The sequence below is a fragment of the Nicotiana tabacum genome, chromosome 20 (assembly GCF_000715075.1).
Source record: "Nicotiana tabacum cultivar K326 chromosome 20, ASM71507v2, whole genome shotgun sequence".
Lineage (NCBI taxonomy): Eukaryota > Viridiplantae > Streptophyta > Magnoliopsida > Solanales > Solanaceae > Nicotiana > Nicotiana tabacum.
The window spans coordinates 132,393,896-132,413,517 of record NC_134099.1 but is presented as its reverse complement, the minus strand read 5'-3'; the positions used below and the strand labels follow the sequence as shown (position 1 = coordinate 132,413,517).

Sequence of the window (19,622 nt, the reverse complement as noted above, 5' to 3'; positions counted from 1 at the left end):
GTACCAGCACAATTAGCATTGATATTGGTTTCAGAATTTGTTACAGCTTCCTGACCAACTTTAACTTGTTGAAGTAGTTCCATTAATTGTGTTAGTTGTTCTTGCTTTATACCAATGGTTGCTTCTACATCATAGATTGAACTTGACCATAACCTTCATCTGTTGTTACTGCATTTCCTTGAATAGGATTCTGAAATCTTCTTTGTTTGAACCCTGGCTTGAAATTCTGTGGATAACCATGAAGTTTATAGCACTTGTCGATTGTATGGCCTGATTTTTTGCAATAGTTGCAATTTAGACTTCTCCTGTTGTCTTGATTGTTTCAAAAACTATAACCACCAGTATTCATTGTAGAGTTTGTTGGTTTCACTTGAGTTGAATTAAACCTCTATGTCGGCACATCAAATGAACCAGATTCACTAGGATAATGTCCCATGTTCTGTATCCCTCTTTGCCTTTTTTCTTGCAAGAGTGAGTAATAGGCCCTATCAATATTAGGTGGAGGATGCATCATCATGATGCTTCCCCTAACACTAGTGTATGGCTCATTTAGCCCCATTAAAAACTGAACTAATTTCTGTCTCTCTTCAAGTGCATCATTTTTATCATTAGCTCCACACTTACAATCAACACAAATGCATACAGTCTTTGCATCGAGAAATTCTATTTCATCCCATATAGCTTTTATCTTGTTGAAATAAGTAGCAATGTCGGAGGATCCTTGCACTGTTTCTAATAGTTGTTTTTGCAAATCAAATGACTGTGCTAGGTTTGACTGCCCATACCTATCCTCAAGTTGTTTCCACAGAATCCTCGCAGGTTTAGAATGAATTACGCTTGGCCTGATGTCTGGAGTAAGGGAATTCAAAAGCCAAGCAAACACCATGTCATTACACCTTATCCAGTATCTCAGATATGGTGAATCATCCTTAGGCCTGATTAAGATGTTGTCAATAAGACCTAGCTTGTTTTTAGCAGATAAAGCAATCAAAATTAATTTTCTCCAGCCTCCGTATCCAGTTCCATCGAAAGAAGGAGAAATCAGACACATTCCAGGAGAATCAGAAGCATGCAAAAAGTATGGATGATCGGCATCGATTTTAGTCGCTGTTGCTGCCATCAAAACGGCTTCAAGGAGAAGTTTTGAAGAATTTCAATGAATTTGAGTAGAGAATCAAAGGATCTAGAAGGAATTTGTAACAAAACAGTAGAGAAAATCAACTGGGTCGAGCAGATGCTCTGATACCATGTTGGATTTAGAGAGAGAAATTTTAAAGAACTCAAAATGAATTTGTCTTCTATTCAAGTCTGTAACCGTTTACAAGACAGAAAATGAAGATATATACAATTAGCTAACTAACTAACCTCCTCACTTGTATCTACACTTATCACACCTGACTAAAAAGGAACATTTACATAATTACCCCGTTCTAGAGGTTACTAAAAGCTACTCTAACTATATACTTATGAACAACCCATGTGATAAAAGAAAGAAAATAATCCGATGAAGGCCCAATAGGCCCAATAGCTGCCTGTAACCCGTGTAGCCCAACGTGGCCTTCTAAAAAAGAAACCCTATCTTCTCTATCATTTTGTTGTTGTGTCTCATCGGCAACATAAAGTGATTTAGAAATTTTATAAAAAGTAAAAAAAACAATGACATCTTAACTTTTATTGTAATTGTTTTTGTGTCGTACTTCTTTATTTTTGTCATATTTTTTAATTTTGGACATCAAAGTCTTAAACATCAACGTAATATTTATGTTTAAATTTTAAGCATGATGTTAGTGTAACCATATGGTTCAGAATTTAAAAGTTTTGTCTCATATTTTTAATGTCAACCATTTTACTAATGCTTTTGTCCAATTGAATTTCTATTAATCTAATTGTTGGAATATTAAGTCACTTTTTTGTGTGCAATATCTAATAAGTTATTTTCCATATCAATACATTATTTGTTATATTAAGCATTCTGATATATTATAGATAATATATAGATTATTCGACCAAATTAGATATTGACAAGAACGACATGTTATAGATAATATTTGAAGTCCATATAAATTAATAATTAATTCTCTTTTTGATTTAGTAATGGAATGCAATACTATACTAATTCAAGTTGGACAATAACACAAAACAATAGAATCCCATATGTTTTCAAAGTTGCAAAACCATACTGATCCCATGTAGACATTAACGCTATGAAGCATACTATATAATGGATTAGGGATTACATTATTCCATGGAATGAAATCTAGAGTACCGGTAGTACAAGAAAATAGTTCGAGCTGATTACAGAAATATTTTTTCTTTTACCATTTTCTATTTATATTAAAAAACCTTCAAATCTTTTGAAAAATATTTTCACAAAGGAATCCAAACACACAAATCTACCCAAACAATAAAATTCACATGCGAAACCAAAATCGAAACTTTGAGCATCTTTCTTTTTTGGTCTTTTCTTTGTTTTGAAGATGCAAATATATCAACTGGCAATTCTACTTAAAGTTAGAAAATTCATCACTTAATCGTGGAAAGATTACTAACATATGTTGTAACACTATTTGCCCTAGTTACGCGTTCGTAATATTTCTGGATTTAAAATACAACTAATTTTACTTTGAATATAAGACCACATTGCTTAGTAACTAAATTTGTACTATACACATTATTCGAAAAAAACATACATCAAACACATTATTTGTAAAGAAATATTAGGCAAGATATGATCACAATCTATATTTCTCTGCTCTACGGATACATATAATATGTAATCAACGTGACAAAATTGATCATCTATGCTGGTTCATAGGACTCCAATTATTTTGAATTAAATATTATTTTAATGTAATGATACCAATTTTCAACATGTAAAAGGTGCATCTTTTCTATGACCAATTGCTTTTGACATGATTTTTTCTTCTTATATACTTCTACTTTTTTGTCAATTTATTGTTCTTTCGTATAAATACTTACTGAAAATTTACGTGTAACGCACGTACATAGAGATTAGTATTATTATAAAAGCACGAATAATTTATGTTGAATGTTGATTGACTAAAATATACCTGAAATTTTGATCGACTTTTATGCCTTAAATATTTGTATAATTTAAGGATCTAATAGTAAATTACCTAATAATAGAATTCTTTTTCAATTTAAACTAAACATATTGCCAATCATATAAAATATCCTACTTGAATAAGAAAAGCACATCCATAATTTTCTATTAAAAAGAATTATTGTTCCTAATTACAATTCTCTATAACAAACAAGGAAACACGGAACGTACTAAATGAAAAATTTAGTACTATGCTCTAGAAACATTTATAACATTTAAACAAATTGAAAAATTCTTACTACTCTTTAAAGTTAATTTGTATAGTTCATATAAATCTAAAACTAAATTATATGATATATTATGTGTTCCTATATGATGAGTTATTATATAATAAATTAAGTTAATTTTTAAAATGTTATATAATAAAAATATAATTAAATTATAGTCTTTTAAAATATAACATCTACTTTTAAATTAAAAAAAATATAAGGGCAAGTTTATATGAATATTTTTCTTTTACTTGATAATAAGGTGGTTCTAATAATACAAATGAGATTGTTCTCTTTAATTTATTTATTTTTACTTCAGTATGAGTAACTGATTCCTTTACAAATTTCTCAAAGATAATCGATGGATATATGTTAGATTTTTTCCTAGAACAAGTTCGTTCAAGTCTTCTATATATCGAAGTTTAACAAATTTTTCATTTGATTGGTTTATTTTTATTAGATGCTCATGTGCCATAAATTATTTCCAATTTAATGTTACATCAATTTATTTTAAAATAAAAAGCAAAATATTTAGAATATTATTATTAATATATTATGTGTGATGATTGGTTAAAAATAATTTAAAGTAAGTGAAACACAATTATGGTTCTGGTACAAAAAACAAAAATATATTACGATGTTCATACAGAATGTAAAAATCAACTGGAACTTTCTAAACAAATAGGAAGCTTGTATAATATAAGGTATTGATTTTATCTTTGTGTATTGTTCTAAGGATATTGATTTTATGAATTTAATTTTTGTTTTTCAAATTATCTATCTTTTCATATTTACCTTATTCTAGATAATAAATATTTATTATTTTATAAAATAAATGTTTGTACTATTTAAGGTATTTTTAAATGTATCTATTATTCATGTCCACATAATTCTTGATTATTCTCGATAGTATATATTTAAATAGTGGAGATTTATCCAAAATTATTAAAATTGTTTTAACTCAAACGATTGAAATGAGTTTCAAATTTATCCTATACTTCTTCGTAATTTTCGATAACATTTTCAAGTAAAAAGATACGAACTCGACACAATTATGTGATTCATGTGATTAATCATGTATTTTATTATTCTTGCATATGTTCAAAAATTGTGAAAAAACTTCTCAAAAACTTACATTATATGTTTTAAAAAAAAATCATCTTAATAGGTGTCATATGTAATTTTTTTTCTTACATAGTTGTGACTATTATTTTTATTATATTTTAAGGAGAAAGGTGATCATTTTGAGTGAAAAATGTACAAAAATCGAAATCTCTTGTAATTTATTAAATAACCATGGAGTACACAATGCTTAAATCCAGGGCAAAATACAAAATTAATCGCTTTGTCAAAATAATTATATTAGTTAGCCAAATAGTATATAAATTATGTATACTATATACATAATTCACATATATACCAAAAAAATATTTATATGCTATTATTTTTAGAAGCAATTAAAAATACATACTTCTCTAAAATCTTTAATCATGGATCACTACAAAAAAAACTGGAATTAGCTACGAACGTCGTCGCTAATCTGTCGCTAAAACGCTCGTAGCTAGCAGAATCTTTTGATAATCCGTCGCTAAATGAGATTAGCGACGAATTTTTCTATTTAGCTACAGAATTTGTCTGTCGCTAAACCCTGATTTTTTAGTAGTTGGACTTGATTTATCATAATATTTGTATAATTAATATTTTATTGCTTTGAATATGATAAAGCAACAATGATTATTTCATTTTGTAAATAATTTGTTACAAATTTAGTTAGTTGTTTTTTCATATCAAAGTTTTGACTAAAGATTTACATGCAATGCACGTACATAGTAACTAGTCTATACTCTATTAAAAGCACGAAGACCCTTAGCGAAATGTCGTTCGTCTTTTTTGCCCTTTAAAAAAAGATTTCACACTAGACAAAATTATCATTTACCCTAAAAATCAAATAAAATTGTATTTATTAAAACTTCCCATATTTGAATTATTATATAGGAAGCCCTAATATTTAGGACCTTAAAATCAACTATATTGTATAAAGTAAAGTTCTAATTTATGACCAAATATATTAATTAACTTACGTTGAAAGACATTGGAAACTCAAAATCTTCAATATCTCACCAGAAACCATTAAACTTAAGATTCAAAGCCATTAACGGAAAAAATTGAACAACTACTGAAACTCTTTCTTATTTGAAGAAAAGAGGTACGAATTTTTATGTTATGAATTTTTGGAGTTGGAAACAATTTAATTCTATCTTGAAAAGGTATTTTTCTCTTTTAGTTACAATTATATTTTAAGAATTAAATATAATTTAATATTTTTTGAAAAAAGTTTTTGTTTATTTTACTTCTCGCCTAGATCAGCGATATCAATATTCATTATTTCAATAACTTATATATTTTTAAAATTTTTACTTTATAACTTAAATGTGTTATTTAATAATATTTCTATATTTAGGAAAAATCATTTAATTAGTTGCCTAATATTTAGGACTTTGACATGGAAAATTATATAATTATCTTTTTGTTATAAAAATATTTGTTTAAGAGTCCTTGACGTGCACTTTTGTTTTGGTTAAAAAATTTTAGTTATAGTATTATTTATTTTTCTTTCCTTTTTTAAAACTCCTTTTTTCGTATAATTATGTAATTTGATTATATAATGAGCTACAGTAATTTATTTTTTTTCTAATCTGTTGAAAATAATTCATATAATAAAATTAAATAATCTGCATTTTGATCTCGAAAAAAATTGTTATTTTCTATCAATTTGTTAATCCTGTTTGAGTCTTCTAAAATGAAGTAGTGAATAACTTTTTTTTAAAAAATAAAAATAAAAAATTCTTAAGTTTTAAAGGATTATATGTGATTGCCGAAATTGAAAAAGAAGCATGATAATTTATGAATTTAAAGCGAGTGAATTAAAAAATTAAAATAAATTTGTAGGTGAATATATTGACTGATGATTGAGAATTTGTATGAAGATTCATCATTTTAGAGAATATTAGCTTTTATTTTATTATTCAAACATAATATTTTAATATATTATTTATTTAATATTTTAAAATTCTTTCTTATTGAGATAGTGTACACGCGCAAAGCTTGTACCCTAAGACTATTTATTATAAAAGCATGAATATTTTACACTAAATGTTGAACGACAAAAATATTCTTGAAATATTAGATGACTTTTATACCCTTCAAAATTAATTTATTTCTTTGAAAGAAAAATAAAACGTTGGGTAATATGGTAAAATTTAATCCCTAAAATATAGGAGTTCAAAACCAACTCCAATAAAGAAAACAGAATGTTGGATAAAATCTGCAGTTTGCCTTAACTATAGGAATTTGAAACCAACTAATAGTAGAAATCTTTTAAAGCTATAACCCAACGTAGAATAGAATCTCCATATAAACTTTAGCTTCGGGTGCAGTAGCGTAGCACCCGAAGTAGCACTACTTTTGAATCTAAAGAATATGTTGACATAGAGGATCGTGAGCGCCTAATTTTTGACCATGCTTAAATTTTTGCCAACTTTCTTGCGTTATTTAGCACATACTTTATCACCACCACAATTATTCCCAAACAACCACATTTCTACTCTCTTTTACTAAATGAACTCATCAAAAAAAAAGTCAAAAAAAGGAGGAGGAAAACAAAGTGATTTGGTTTTGAAAAAGAAGGAAAATAAAGAAAAGCCAAAAAGGGAGGAGAAAGGAGGGGGACAACATGAGGAAATGGAGGGGGGGGGGGGTCTTTTGAAAAAGAAGGAAAAGATCGTTGAAAGAAGGGGAAAGAATTTTGAAAATTGAAAAAAGGTAATAGGAGAAGGAGAAAATGGAGCAACTAGAAAATATTTTTTAGACCGTAGCTTCGCGGATTTTTCGGACTCTCCTATTTTTATTCTCTATATCAATAAGCCAAACCACCTTCAAGGAGGAGAGGACTCCATCACACATTAGTTGGACAGTTTTTACACCCTAAAAATACAATTTTAAGAGTAAAAAATCAGCGACTAAAGCACCCTTTAGTAAGCTGAAATGGTGAGCTTTGTGAAAATTTTAGAGTGCAAACTTTTAGAAAAGTATAAGTCTTCTTTAGAGTTGGTTCTGGGCTTGTTCTTTAAGGTTTTCGGGCTGTTTTAAACACGAAACTGCTGTTGTTTTCTGCTGTGTTTGCTGTTGTTTTTTTTTGTTGCGGAGCTCCATTTTTTCACTGCTGTATTTATTTTCTACAATCCAGGTATTTCTCAAATTTTGCAGTGTAGATTTTTATATCCAATGGATGAGAATATGGGTCTTTTTCAGCTCATAGGATATGCTCGATGTGCTTTACTGGAATGAATGAATATTTAGCGTGTTACTTATGTTTGAAGCATGTACATCTGTAATATTTGGTTAATCTTCTATTTTTCTTCTTATATGTAGCTCAAACAACATTATGTGAAGTGTATCTAGTTAAGGAAAAGAAACATTTTGTTTTCCAGAAATATTTATATGTAGATGTTTAGTTTCTTTTGCCTTGGTTTCATATATCTAATGTTAGTCATTTTAACTCCCATCTTAGTGTTGAAAAGGTAACATATAGTAATATGTCTCTTAGTAATATTTATGTTCATGGCAAGTTGATGAAATTGGGGAAAATATGTGACTAAGTGTGCCGGTAGGTTGGAAAAAACTAGTGGAAGAATACCTTTGTGTTATTAATGTGTTAGAATATCTATTATTTAAGAATGAAACATGTGTTTTCCTAGGTACATGTTTAGGAACTCATATTTTTAATGCATTATTTTATCCTTAGTCTCATGTATTAGCTTTGGCTTCATTCTTTAAAAAAAAATAATAGTTTAGGTTGCTGTCACTCTTGTATTAATTACGTTTATTCCATGTTTTTATTAACGACTGGACGACGAAAGTTTGAACTAATCAAGCCGGAGTAATAAACAAGAGTTTTGCCCAACCTTTAAAATAATACATATGTTATATATTCCATTTTGTAATTAAAATTTTTCTTTATAAATTAAAATTATTTAATCACCCCTTAATAATTAATTTAAATGCTAGGCAATTAGTAGGCGCGCTTTAACTCACGGAATCGCTTGTGTAGCGTGATGCTTAACATTCAATAAATTAATTCAATAATCTCATATCATACCCATTAGTTTAATTAATTTCTAATTTAATTAATTATTTTGCTAAAATTGCGGATTCGCTTGCGTAGCGCGTGTCACGACCCGGATTTTTCATCCTCGGGAGTCGTGATGGCGCCTACTAATATGAGCTAGGCAAGCCAATTATTAGACAATTTACCCTTTTTACCAATTTCTATTCTCTTTAACATTATATAAAACAATAACATGTAAATAGTGGAAATTCAGAATAAGCGGAAGAAAACAATAGAATATCTGAACATGTGTCTATTACAACAGCTTAAACCTTAATCACCTAGAATTGGTGTCACAGTTTCACAGACGATCTAAGAATACTACAAATAAAGGTTCTGAAAGAAATAAATACAACACTGTCTCTAGAAATGCATGAAAGAAACAGGAATAGTAGATAGAAGGGGGCGTCAAGGACTGCGGACGCCTGCAGGACTACCTCGGGTCGCCTGATGATCAAGAATCAGTAATCTCACCGTGGTCTGAAGTCCACAATATCCGGGTCTGCACAAAAGAGTGCAGAGTGTAGTATCAGCACAACCGACCCCATGTGCTGGTAAGTGCCTAGCCTAACCTCGGCAAAGTAGTGACAAGTCTAGGACCAGACCACCAAATAAACCTGTGCAGTTATATAATATACAGCGGGAAGTAAAGCAGAAATAAACAAGTAAAGATAGGAGGGGGAAACTTGCTTCGGGGAATATCAGGTAAAAACAGACTATTAAGAGAATTATTAAGGAATCAAAATCCAACCACTAACATGAATAAGGAATACAAAGGCAGATTTCACTTTCTTTTCACATCTTGTTGCAGGCGTGCAACCCGATCCCATTTCCTGTATCTCGTGGTAGACGTACCACCCGCTCCCATTTCACTATATCTTGTGGTAGACGTACCACCCGCTCCCATTTCATCATATATTTGTTGCGGCATGCAACCCGATCCACATATAATATTGTTGCGGCGTGCAACCCGATCCATATATAATATTGTTGTGGCGTGCAACTCGATCCACATATAATACTGTTGCAGCGTGCAACCCGATCCATATATAATATTGTTGCAGCGTGCAAGCCGATCCATATATAATATTGTCAACAATCGTAACAAGTGTCCCGACAAGGGGTCAATAAGGTCTACACTATGCCGGCAAAGGATTCGACAGCAAAGCAATCACGTCCCGGCAAGGGAGAAACAACTATAACCAAACTTGATACCATACCTAACTACCTCAGCTATAACCAAACTCGTTACAACATCTAACCACCTCAGCCATAACCAAACTCGTCACCACACCTAACTACCTCAGCTATAACCAACCTCATTCCGACACCTAACTACCTCAGCTATACCCATAATTCCTACCCAACATAAAGAATCATTGACCTAAGCATCTGTATTATCAATTAAGAACACAATGCAAGGGAACCACAATTCAACAATATCCCGGCAATGGGCAACATAATGATCACTTCTCTTTCTCACTCTTACTTCACAATTCACTTCACAACTCGAGCCAATGCTCTAGAATTTCAATTATCACTTATACTTTCGCAATTTCTCTATACAACTTGAGTCAACGCTCCTCAATGTTCATAGGTCACAATTCTTGCCACAAACTTTATACAACAATAAGAAATGTTCATCAAGGCATGAATAATACAACGAAATCATGAAAATCACAATATAAAACTCACGGTCATACTTGACACATATAGATACTCGTCACCATGCCTATACATCATACTCAACAAGAAGCAAATAGCAAATAGGACACAACTCCTAATCCCTCAAGCTAAGGTTAGACCAAACACTTACCTCGATGCCACGAACACAATTCACGATTCAATTATAGCTTTGCCCCTTGGTTCCACCACCAATTCGCTCGTATCTAGTCACAAGTTACTTAATTATATCAATAAACGCTAAATGAATCAATTTGAATGCATGAAAATGAATTTTCCAAAGTTTTTACCCAAAAAGTCAAAAATCGCCCCGGGCCCACATGGTCAAAACTTGAGGTTCAAACCAAAACCCGATTACTATTCCACCACGAACTCAAATATATAGTTTGTTTTGAAATCGAACCTCAAATCGAGGTCCAAATCCCCAATTTTTGAAAAACCTAGGTTCTACCCAAAACACCCAATTTCCCCCATGAAAATCATTGATTTGAAGTTGAAATCATGTTAAAAGATGTTAATGATTAAAGAAAACTAGTTAAAAATGACTTACAATTGATTTGGAGAAGAAAGGTTGCTTGAAAAATCGCCTCTTATGTTTTTGGGGTTTTGTAAAATGAAAAATGACTGAAAATTCTGTCTATTTATACCCCTCTCGGACCCCTTGTGCGGACCGCACAAAGTCGACTGCGGCCGTACAGCAGCGCCCTGTGCGGACCGTACAAAGCCGACCGCGGCTGCACAGCCTTCACCGCGCTCCGGACAAGGTCGACCGCGGACCGCACTGGTGGGGTTCAGAGACCTGCAATTTCTGGTTTTAAGCCTAAAACATCCCAAAACCTACCCGAAACTCACCCGAGCCCTCAGAACTCCAAACCAAGTGCACAAAAAACCTCAAGAACATCCTACGGACTTATTCGTGTAATCAAATCATCAAAATAACATCATGAACATCAAATTAAATCTCAAGATCAATGAAATTTTCTCAAAACTTCTTTAAACATCAACTTTGAAATTTAAGTCCAAATCACGTCATATAACATCCGTTTTTCACCAAATTCCACAGAAATGTCTTAAATCATATATAAGACCTGTACCATGCACCAGAACTAAAATACGGGCCCGATACCATCATGTTCTAATCAAATTTCAATTCAAATTTCTTTAAACAATTTCAGAAAACAATTTTCTTTGAAAATTCATTTCTCGGGCTCGGGACCTAGGAATTCGATTCCGAGCATACGCCCAAGTCCCATATTTTCCTACGGACCCTCTGGGACCGTCAAATCATGGGTCCGGGTCCGTTTATCCAAAATATTGACCGAAGTCAAATTAGCTCATTCTATAATCAAAACCTATCGTTTTTCACAGAATATCATATTTAAGCTTTCCGGCTATGCGCCCGGACTGCGCACGCAAATCCAAGTGACTCTAAATGAGGTTTTCAAGGCCTCAGAACACGGAGTTTTATTTTAAAACAAGTGATGACCTTTTGGATCATCGCATTCTCCACCTCTAAAACAACTGTTCGTCCTCGAACGGACAGAAGAATAAAGTACCTGAATCGGGGAAAAGGTGGGAACAACGGCTCCCCATATCGGACATGGACTCCCAGGTCGATGCATCAAGAGGCTGACCTCTCCACTGAACACGAACAGAAGGAAAACTCTTCGACCTCAACTAACGAACCTGCCGGTCTAGAATAGCTACCGGCTCGTCCTCATAAGACAAATCCTTGTCCAACTGGACAGTGCTAAAATCTAACACATGGTATGGATCGCCGTGATATTTCTGAAGCATGGACACATTAAACACTAGATGCACAACTGATAAGCTCAGCGGCAATGCAAGTCTATAAGCCACCTCTTCCACTCGATCAAGAATCTCAAACGGGCCAATGAACCTAGGGCTAAGCTTTCCCTTCTTCCCAAATCTCATCACGCCCTTCATAGGCGACACTCGAAGCAATACCCGCTCACCTACCATGAATGCTAAATCTCGAACCTTGCGGTCTGCATAACTCTTTTGATTGGACTGAGCTGTACGGAGCCTATCCTGAATAATCCTGACCTTGTCCAAAGCCTCTTGAACCAAATCCGTACCCAAAAATCAAGCCTCTCCTGGCTCAAGCCATCCAACCGGAGATCGACACTGCCTACCATATAAAGCCCCATAATGAGCCATCTGGATACTCGACTGGTAACTGTTATTGTAGGCAAACTCTGCTAAAGGCAAAAACTGACGTCCGTCTGAGGATGAAATGATGTGCTTAACTCAACCTGCGTACCCAACCCTCGCTGAACTGCTCTCCAGAAATGTGAGGTAAACTGCGTACCTCAGTAAAAAATGATAGATATAGGCACACCATAAAGTCGAACAATCTCCCGGATATAGATCTCAGCTAACCTCTCGGATGAATAGGAGACTGCCACAGGAATGAAATGCGCTGACTTGGTCAGCCTATCAACAATGACCCATACTGCGTCAAACTTCCTCTGAGTCTGCGGGAGTCCAACAACGAAATCCATAGTAACTCGCTCCCACTTCCATTCGGGAAGCTCAATTCTCTGAAATAGACCACCAGGCCTCTGATGCTCATACTTAACTTGTTGACAGTTCAAACACCATGCTACATATGCAACAATATCCTTCTTTATTCTCCGCCACCAATAATGCTTTCGCAAATCCTGATACATCTTTGCGGTACCCGGATGAATAGAGTACCGGGAGCTATGGGCCTCCTCTAAAATCAACTCCCAAAGCCCATCCACATTTGGCACACACACTCGACCCTGCAATCTCAAAACTCCATCATCATCTAGGGTAACCTGCTTGGCACCTCCGCGCTACACTGTGTCTCTAAGGATGCACAAATGGGGATCATCATACTACCGATCACGGATAAGCTCCAATAAAGAAGAACGAGCGACCGTGCAAGCTAATACCCAACTATGCTCAGAAATATCCAACCTTACGAAATGATTGGCCAAGGCCTGAACATCCAAAGCAAGTGTCCTCTCACCGACCAGAATATAAGCAAGGCTGCCCATACTGGCTGACTTCCTACTCAAGGCATCGGCCACCACATTGGCCTTTCCCGGGTGATACTTAATAGTGATATCATAATCCTTCAACAACTCCAACCACCTCCTCTACCTCAAATTCAACTCCTTTTGCTTGAATAAATACTAAAGACTCCTATGATCAGTGAACACCTCACATGCCACATCATACAGATAATGCCTCCAAATCATCAATGCGTGAACTATGGATGCCAACTCTAAATTATGAACTAGATAGTTCTTCTCATGAATCTTCAGCTGCCGCGAAGCATAGGCAATGACCTTGCCATCCTGTATCAATACTGCACCAAGCCCAATATGAGAAGCATCACAATAAATTGTATAAGGCTCTGAACCTATAGGAAAAACCAACATCGGTGCCGTAGTTAGAGCTGTCTTGAGCTTCTGAAAGCTCGCCTCACACTCGCCCGACCATCTGAACTGGGCACCCTTCTGGGTCAACATAGTCATCGGGGTTGTGATAGATGAAAACCCCTCCACGAACCGGCGATAGTAGCCTGCCAATCCCAAGAAACTCCGAATCTCTGTAGCTGATGCTGGCCTTGGCCAGTTCTTGACTGCCTCAATCTTCTTCGGATCAACCTGAATACCCTCTGCTGATACAACATGGCCTAGGAATGCAACTGAACTCAGCCAGAACTCACACTTCGAGAACTTAGCATATAGCTGACTATCCCTCAAAGTCTGAAGAACCACTCTGAGATGCTGCTCGTGCTCCTCCCGGCTGCGGAAATATATCAAAATATCATCAATGAAGACTATCACGAACGAATCCAAATAAGGCTTGAACACTCGGTTCATCAAATCCATAAAAGCTGCTGTGGCATTTGTCAACCCGAATGACATAACCAAGAACTCATAATGCCCGTACCGTAGTATGGAAAGCTGTCTTAGGGACATCGGATGCCCTAATCCTCAACTGATGGTATCCAAATCGCAAGTCAATCTTCGAAAACACCTTGGCACCCTGAAGCTGATCAAACAAATCATCAATCCTCGGCAATGGATACTTATTCTTGATTGAAACCTTGTTCAACTACCGGTAATCAATATATATTCTCATCGATCCGTCCTTCTTCTTAACAAACAACACCGGCGCACCCCAAGGCGAAACACTCGGCCTAATGAAACCTTTCTCAAGCAAGTCTTGCAACTGTTCCTTCAACTATTTCAACTCAGGCGGGGCCATACGATTAGGTGGAATAGAAATGGGTTGAGCGCCCGGAGCCAAATCAATGCAAAAGTCAATATCCCAGTTGGGTGGAATACCCAGCAGGTCTCAAGGGAATACCTCAGGGAACCCACAAACAATGGTCACATAATCAATAGATAGAACCTCAACACTGGAATCACGAACATATGCTAAATAGGCCAAACACCCCTTCTCGGCCATACACCGAGCCTTTACATAAGAGATAACACTACGGGTAGACTGACCAAGAGTCCATCTCCACTCTAAACGAGGTGAACCAGGTAAGGCTAAGGTTACCGTCTTGGCATGACAGTCTAAGATAGCGTGGTAAGGTGATAACCAGTCCATCCCCAATATAACATCGAAATCAACCATGTCTAAACGCAACAAATCTACACGAGTCTCAAGACCCCCAATCACCACAATACAAGAACGATGGACTCGATCAACTACAATAGAATCACCCACCGGTGTAGACACATAAATGGGAACACTCAATGAATCACTAGGCATAACCAGATACGGTGCAAAATAAGATGACACATACGAGTAGGTGGACCCTGGATCAAATAACACTGAAGCATCTCTATCACAAACCAAAACCGTACCTGTAATAACTACATCTAAAGCCTCAGCCTCGAGCCTGGCTGGAAGAGCATAACATCGGGGCTGGGCCCCACTACCCTGGGCTCCATCTCTGGGACGGCTTGCAGCTGGCTGGCCTCCACCTCTAATACCTTTACCTCCACCTCCAGCTAACTGAGCGGGCTGGACGAGTCCCTCAATGAACCTCCACACTCCCTCTTACAGTGGGGAGTATGATAACAGCATGACGAGCCAAGTCGATGAATCTGATCTCGTACTGAGTAAAAGTCATAGAACCCTGCTGGAGACGCTCAAACTGCTCTGATGGACCTCTCTATGAGTGATGTGGAGAAACTCCTCCAGAAATAGCTGCGTGAATTGTTCTCAAGTCAAAGCTGATGACCTAACTGGTATAGCCATTCAATATTCCCTCCAACAGGTTTTGGTGGATCCAGACAAGCGAAAAGTAGCAAAATTCGGCCCCATTGCTCTCCACGATCCCCATGTTCCTGAGAACCTCATGATGACTGCCTAGATAATCTTGGGGATCCTCAAAAGATACACTGCTGAAAGTAGTAGTGAAGAACTTAGTGAAACTTATCCAATCTCCATAAAGCCTTCGAAGACGTAGTTGATCTATCACCGGTCTGTGCTGCTGCTCGACTGAAAAAGCGGTACGTGACCTCGCCATTCACGAAAGGCGAGAGTAGAGGATTCAATTTAGCATTGAGAGAAAAAACTCACACGACAGGGAAGAATAGAAGTGAAACTTTTCCTAACTCTGTAGCCTCTGGGGATAAATACAGACGTCTCCGTACCGATCCCTCAGACTCTACTAAGCTTGTCTGTGAATTGTGAGACCTATGTAACCTAGAGCTCTGATACCAACTTGTCACGACCCGGATTTTCCACCCTTGGGAGTCATGATGGCGCCTACTAATGTGATCTAGGCAAGCCAATTATTAGACAATTTACCTTTTTACCAATTTCTATTCTCTTTAACATTATATAAAACAATAATGTGTAAATATTGGAAATTCAGAATAAGCGGAAGAAAATAATAGAATATCTGAACACGTGTCTATTACAACAGCTTAAACCTTAATCACCTAGAATTGGTGTCACGGTTTCACAGACGGTCTAAGAATACTACAAATAAAGGTTCTGAAAGAAATAAATACAACACTGTCTCTAGAAATGCATGAAAGAAACAGGAATAGTAGATAGAAGGGGGCGTCAAGGCCTGCGGATGCCTGCAGGACTACCTCGGGTCGCCTGATGATCAAGAATCAGTAATCTCACCGTGGTCCGAAGTCCACAACACTGGGGTCTGCACAAAAGAGTGCAGAGTATAGTATCAGCACAACCGACCCCCATGTGCTGGTAAGTGCCTAGCCTAACCTCGGCGAATAGTGACGAGGCTAGGACCAGACCACCAAATAAACCTGTGCAGTTATATAATATACAGCAGGAAGTAAAGAAGAAATAAACAAGTAAAGATGGGAGGGGAAAATATGCTTCGGGGAATAACAGGTAAAAACAGAATATCAAGAGAATTATTAAGGAATCAAAATCCAACCACTAACATGAATAAGGAAGACAAAGGCAGATTTCACTTTCTTTTCACATCTTGTTGCAGGCGTGCAACCTGATCCCATTTCATGTATCTCGTGGAAGGCGTACCACCCGCTCCCATTTTACTATATCTTTTGGTAGGCATACCACTCGCTCCCATTTCACTATATCTTGTGGTAGGCGTACCACCCGCTCCCATTTCATTATATCTTTGTTGCGGCATGCCACCCGATCTACATATAATATTGTTGCAGCGTGCAACCCGATTCATATATAATATTGTTGCATCGTGAAACCCGATCCATATATAATATTGTTGTGGCGTGCAACCCGATCTACATATAATATTGTTGCGGTGTGTAACCCGATCCATATATAATATTGTTGCGGCGTGCAACCCAATCCATATATAATATTGTTGCGGCGTGCAACCCGATCCATATATAATATTGTTGCAGCGTGCAACTCGATCCATATATAATATTGTCAACAATCGTAACAAGAGTCCCGACAAGGGGTCAATAAGGTCTACACTATCCCGGCAAGGGATTTGACAGCATAAGAAATCACGTCCCGGCAAGGGAGAAACAACTATAACAAAACTTGATACCATACCTAACTACCTCAGCTATAACCAAACTCGTTACAACATCTAACCACCTCAGCCATAACCAAACTCGTCACCACACCTAACTACCTCAGCTATAACCAACCTCATTCCGACACCTAACTACCTCAGCTATACCCATAATTCCTACCCAACATAAAGAATCATTAACCTAAGCATCCGTATTATCAATTAAGAACACAATGTAAACAATAGCCCGGCAAGGGGGCAACATAATGATCACTTCTCTTTCTCACTCTCACTTCACAATTCACGTCACAACTCGAGCCAATGCTCTAGACTTTCAATTATCACTTATACTTTCGCAATTTCGCTATACAACTTGAGCCAACGCTCATCAATGTTCATAGGTCACAATTCTTGCCACAAACTTTATACAACAATTAGAAATGTTCATCAAGGCATGAATAATACAACGAAATCATGAAAATCACAATATAAGACTCACGGTCATACTTGACACCAACGTATAGATACTCGTCAGCATGCCTATACGTCGTACTCAACAAGAAGCAAATAGCAAATAAGACACAACTCCTAATCCCTCAAGCTAAGGTTAGACCAAACACTTACCTCGATGCCACGAACACAATTCACGATTCAATTATAGCTTTGCCCCTTGGTTCCACCACCAATTCGCTCGCATCTAGTCACAAGTTACTTAATTACATCAATAAATGCTAAATGAATCAATTTGAACGCATGAAAATGAATTTTCCAAAGTTTTTACCCAAAAAGTCAAAAATCGTCCCGGGCCCACATGGTCAAAACCTGAGGTTCGAACCAAAACTCGATTACCCATTCCCCCACGAACTCAAATATATAATTTGTTTTGAAATCGGATATCAAATCGAGGTCCAAATCCCCAATTTTTGAAAAACCTAGGTTCTACCCAAAACACCCAATTTCTCCCATGAAAATCATTGATTTGAAGTTGAAATCATGTTAAAAGATGTTAATGATTGAAGAAAATTAGTTAAAAATGACTTACAATTAATTTGGAGAAGAAAGGTTGTTTGAAAAATTGCCTCTTATGTTTTGGGGGTTTTGAAAAATGAAAAATGACTGAAAATCCTGTCTATTTATACCCCCCTCGTACCCCCTGTGCGGACCGCACAAAGTCGACTGCGGCCACACATCAGTGTCCTGTGCGGATTGCACAAAGTCGACCGCGGCCGCACAGCCTTCACCGCGCTCCGCAGAAGGTCGACCGCGGACCGCACTGGTGGGGTTTAGAGACCTGCAATATTTGGTTTTAAGCCTAAAACATCCCGAAACTCACCTGAGCCCTCGGAACTCCAAACCAAGTGCACACAAAATCTCAAGAACATCTTACGGACTTATTCATGTAATCAAATCATCAAAATAAAATTATGAACATCAAATTAAATCTCAAGATCAATGAATTCTACTCAAAACTTCTTTAAACATCAACTTTGCAATTTAAGTACAATTCACATCATATGACATCCGTTTTTCACCAAATTTCACAGAAATGTCTTAAATCATACATAAGACCTGTACCAGGCGCCGGAACCAAAACACGGGCCCGATACCATCATGTTCTAATCAAATTTCATTTTAAATTTCTTTAAACAATTTCAAAAAATAATTTCTTTGAAAATTTATTTCTTGGGCTCGGGACCTCAAAATTCGATTCCGGGCATACGCCCAAGTCCCATATTTTCCTACGGACTCCCCGGAACCGTCAAATCACGGGTCCGGATCCGTTTCCGAAAACGTTGACCGAAGTCAAATTAACTCATTCTATAATCAAAACTTATCGTTTTTCATAGATTATCTTATTTAAGCTTTCCGGATACGTGCCCGGACTATGCACGCAAATCGAGGTGACTCTAAATGAGGTTTTCAAGGCCTCAGAACGTGGAGTTTAGTTTTAAAACAAGTGATGACCTAAAAGGTCATCACAACGCGATACTTAATATTTTAGTAATTTCTTTAAGTGTAGTAACCTTCTTTTCAAAAGTAATAATGTACTAATAATCTTTGTCATAACTGCGGATTCGCTTGCGTATCGCTGTTATGATAAAATTAATAATTTTCGTCTCGATCACGCATTCGCTTGCGTAGTGTGGTTATGATATCTTATTATTCAAAAATTTCTTTAATTTTCCTAATAATCTGGATATAAAAGCGGCAAGTTAAAAAATATAAAAAACATATAGATATCAATTTGTCCAAAATTAATTTAAGCCAAGTTCAAGTCAATAAAGCGACCGTGCTAGAACCAAGGGACTCGGGAAATGCCTTACACCTTCTCCCCAGTCAACAGAATTCCTATTCCGGACTTTATTTTCGCAGACCAATAATAAAAGAGTCAAACCTTCCTTTGACTAGGGATTCAAATAAAAGGTGACT

General features: G+C 36.1%; 1 protein-coding gene across 1 annotated transcript; it reads right to left on the bottom strand.

Moving 5' to 3' along the window:
* Window positions 1-388: 388 nt before the first annotated feature.
* Window positions 389-1,120, bottom strand: LOC107831157 (uncharacterized). The gene has a single exon (XM_016658894.1). The coding sequence runs from the start codon at window positions 1,118-1,120 to the stop codon at window positions 389-391; it is 732 nt and encodes a 243-aa protein (XP_016514380.1).
* Window positions 1,121-19,622: the final 18,502 nt, after the last annotated feature.